Source organism: Muntiacus reevesi, chromosome 14, assembly GCF_963930625.1.
Source record: "Muntiacus reevesi chromosome 14, mMunRee1.1, whole genome shotgun sequence".
Taxonomy (NCBI): Eukaryota; Metazoa; Chordata; class Mammalia; order Artiodactyla; family Cervidae; genus Muntiacus; species Muntiacus reevesi.
In genome coordinates, this window is record NC_089262.1 from 46978457 (window position 1) to 46982018 (window position 3562).

At 40.7% G+C, this 3562-nt stretch overlaps 1 protein-coding gene across 3 annotated transcripts; it reads right to left on the reverse strand.

The window, feature by feature from the left end:
• Nucleotides 1–1615: 1615 nt before the first annotated feature.
• Nucleotides 1616–2746, reverse strand: ACTBL2 (actin beta like 2). Of its 3 annotated transcripts, none has more exons than XM_065905345.1 (2): nt 2618–2746; nt 1616–2491 (listed from the first exon to the last, which is right to left on the reverse strand). In XM_065905345.1, the coding sequence occupies exons 1-2, from the start codon at nt 2744–2746 to the stop codon at nt 1616–1618; spliced, it is 1005 nt and encodes a 334-aa protein (XP_065761417.1). The 3 variants fall into 3 exon arrangements, with proteins under 3 accessions (XP_065761417.1, XP_065761418.1, XP_065761415.1); XM_065905346.1 differs by having other exon boundaries at nt 1616–2295; nt 2436–2632; XM_065905343.1 differs by having other exon boundaries at nt 1616–2746.
• Nucleotides 2747–3562: the final 816 nt, after the last annotated feature.

Genomic DNA, 3562 nt, shown 5'->3' on the forward strand with positions numbered 1-3562 from the left:
TTCTTTGGGAAGAATTGAGGAGAAAAAACAGGAAATGTAGGTGTGAGTTAATTTTCACTTATTTAAAATTAATTAAAGAAGAAAAGAAACTCAAGTCTTGTAAAATAAAGTGCTTTTGGAGGTTAATTTTGGTTAAATGAATTAAAAACTGTGTTTTCAGATTAAAGAAAATAAGCAACAAATTCTCTGAAAATTTTTAAGGAAAAGAAAGCTTAAAGACTCCAATTTAGACATTTAAAACACAAGTATAAGCTTCCCAAACCAAAGGAAAAGAGAAGAAAATTCTTTTTCCTGAGACTATGATAATGGCTTCATAAGCAACTCCACCCCCCCAAATATTCTAAAATTTCAGAGAAAAACCCTGAAAAATACAAATATCTCTGATATTCACTTAATGAGGAGTCACAGAATAGATTGAAATAAAAGTGCTAGTACTTAAAATTGGTTGAAAATCACCATTGAATTCCTTAAAAATGTTTAGAGAACATAGGAAGACACATAGGTGCTTTGTAAGAAATTGATAGCTTAGAGACACTTCACATAAAGAGATATTGCCTGTTACTGGACATAATAAATAGAATTATTCTAAAATCTTCCAATAATAAAATTGAAATTATTATACTGGTATTAGAATTTGTAGTTTACAAAAATGCTGCAGATATGTTTTTCCACAGTGAAATCCTTGATAAGAGAAATATTCAAAATCATGACCTATAGAAATAACTCAAGACATGCCATTACACTAAGCAATGGAAATAAAATTATTTTTGTCAAACTGTAGCATAGTGATGTTAATTAATTTGATATTACAATTTTCCTCTCTATTTTAAAAGTTAGGCCTTATCTGTAACAGCTTTGCTGTTTTACAAGTATAATGGAGTTTGATAAGTCAGATATTAGAATACATGCTTGATCAGCTGAACTCTGAGCTAAAAATTCAGTTGATTTATAAACAATATTAATAGAATGCTCCTGTTCTATTATGCTTATTTAATAAGGGAAACAAAATAAGGAGTTACCAAAATGGTGACTTTTGGGGAATTAAGAAATTCATAATAGCTTTTCAGATAGCCAGATTTATCAGTGTATTTTAAGATAGATTATTCTATTTCCTTAGTGCTTATATAAATATGAATATCATTGACCCATATAATTCACTGTCTCTATACAAAGAAGTAAAACAAAACCAAAATTCTAACTAATAAGGCATGTTTGCTAAATACATACACACTTTTTTTTACAGGTTGTACAACCTACTATTATTAAATATTTAAAGCAAGAACTAGTATTTAAAGATTGAAAATTCTAGTTATCTATTCTGGAAGGACATTTCTCACTTTACTCCTTGTCATTTATTTTCGCTTAAGAAAGTCTATATTTCTTTGACCCCTAGCGGTAAAATAGAATAGAATATCAGAACTCTCCAGAAGTTGATAGAGGTCGAATATCATTAGCTGGGCGGGAGCCCACCATGCTCGGATGGAGATGAGTTTGCTAGTTTACACGCTAGCAAGAGTGGAAATTTACCTTGACTCAATTGGGAGTGGATAAAAGCAGTACTATCGCCATGATCTAGAACTGGGGACAATGCCAGTGCATTAGCATGGAAGCCCAGTCAGAAACACTTCCTGTGGACGATGGGGGGACCAGCCTCATCGTACTCCTGCTTACTGATCCACATTTGCTGGAACGTGGACAGGCTGGCCAGAATGGAGCCCCCAATCCAAACGGAATACTTCCGCTCTGGGGGAGCTATGATCTTGATTTTCATGGTGCTGGGCGCCAGGGCTACAATTTCCTTCTGCATCCGGTCAGCAATGCCAGGGTACATAGTGCTGCCCCCAGACAGCACGGTGTTGGCGTACAGATCCTTGCGAATATCCACATCACACTTCATAATAGAGTTGAAGGTTGTCTCGTGGATTCCACTGGACTCAATGCCGAGAAAGGAAGGCTGGAAAATGGCTTCTGGACATCGGAAGCGCTCATTCCCGATGGTGATCACCTGCCCATCGGGAAGCTCGTAGCTTCTCTCCAGGGAGGAGGACGCTGCAGTGCTGACCATCTCTTGCTCAAAGTCCAGGGCCACATAGCAGAGCTTCTCTTTGACATCACGAACAATCTCTCGCTCAGCCGTGGTGGTAAAGCTGTAACCTCGTTCTGTCAGGATCTTCATGAGGTAATCGGTCAGGTCTCTGCCGGCCAGGTCCAGACGTAGAATGGCATGAGGCAGGGCATAGCCTTCGTAGATGGGCACAGTGTGAGTGACCCCATCCCCAGAATCCATCACGATGCCGGTGGTCCGGCCTGAGGCGTAGAGGGACAGCACAGCCTGGATGGCCACGTACATGGCCGGTGTGTTGAAAGCCTCGAACATGATCTGAGTCATCTTCTCCCGGTTGATCTTGGGGTTGAGGGGCGCCTCAGTGAGGAGGATGGGATGCTCATCCGGAGCCACGCGGAGCTCGTTGTAGAAAGTGTGGTGCCAGATCTTCTCCATGTCGTCCCAGTTGGTGACCACTCCATGCTCAATGGGATACTTCAGGGTCAGGATGCCTCTCTTGCTCTGGGCCTCATCCCCCACGTAGCAGTCCTTCTGGCCCATGCCTACCATGACCCCCTGGTGCCGGGGACGCCCCACCATGGAGGGGAACACAGCCCTGGGGGCATCGTCACCGCCAAAGCCTGCCTTGCACATCCCGGACCCATTATCCACCACCAAGGCAGACAGCTCGTCGTCACTCATGGTCCTGTCCAGAATCTTCCAGATGGGTGAACAGAAGTTGAATACGAAGACCAGACTCTGGTGTGCAAGAGAGAGAATGAACAGGCTGACAACTCTTCAGAGCTGCCTGCAGAGAGGGGAACCTGTGCTGTGATGATAGGTATTTAAAGGTACACACTGGCACCTCCCATGTCCTATCCCACCAGTTCTCAGCATTTCTGGGTGGGGTTGCCTTTGAGGTATTAATAATGATGATGATACAAATCATTAGTAGACCTTCCTACATAAGGGGAAAATTGGCTACCAAGTGGCTGAATTTCAGGTTACTATAATTAGGCAACCCACACTGGGCTATCAGCTTGCTTTAGTGCAGTGTCTGGATAACTATGATGATGCAATGGGGCATATAAATGCAAGATGAAAGAAAGTTGGAGCGCGGTATGAGTAACAATGCCAAAAGGGTCATTCCCTCCCTAGTTTGCCCTCTGGGCCCATTTTATGTACCCTAGATTTAATTTTCCATTCTTAATACATTGTTCTTATGAATTTGACTCTGAAAACTTAACTTTTTCAAGATTTTATTCCCCTGTAGATTCCAAACCCCAAAGGAAATCATCATGATAGAAACTGTTTTAATGAATAAAAATAATGAATGGCCAAGAGAGGCCTCACAGCTGTAATTATTATGCATTTGTGTCATGTAAAAATTTAGAGATATTTAAGAGACTTCTAGTGCATTACTTATCAAGTAAAATCAATAAACCACTACAGATTTTCTTTCCTGATATAAATTCTAATAACAAAATTTCATTAAGCACTATGCTTATTAGACATTGT

Excerpts from the sequence above, each read along its gene's own strand:
- ACTBL2 (XM_065905343.1), bottom strand. The coding sequence starts at position 2,746 with ATGAGTGACGACGAGCTGTCTGCCTTGGTGGTGGATAATGGGTCCGGG.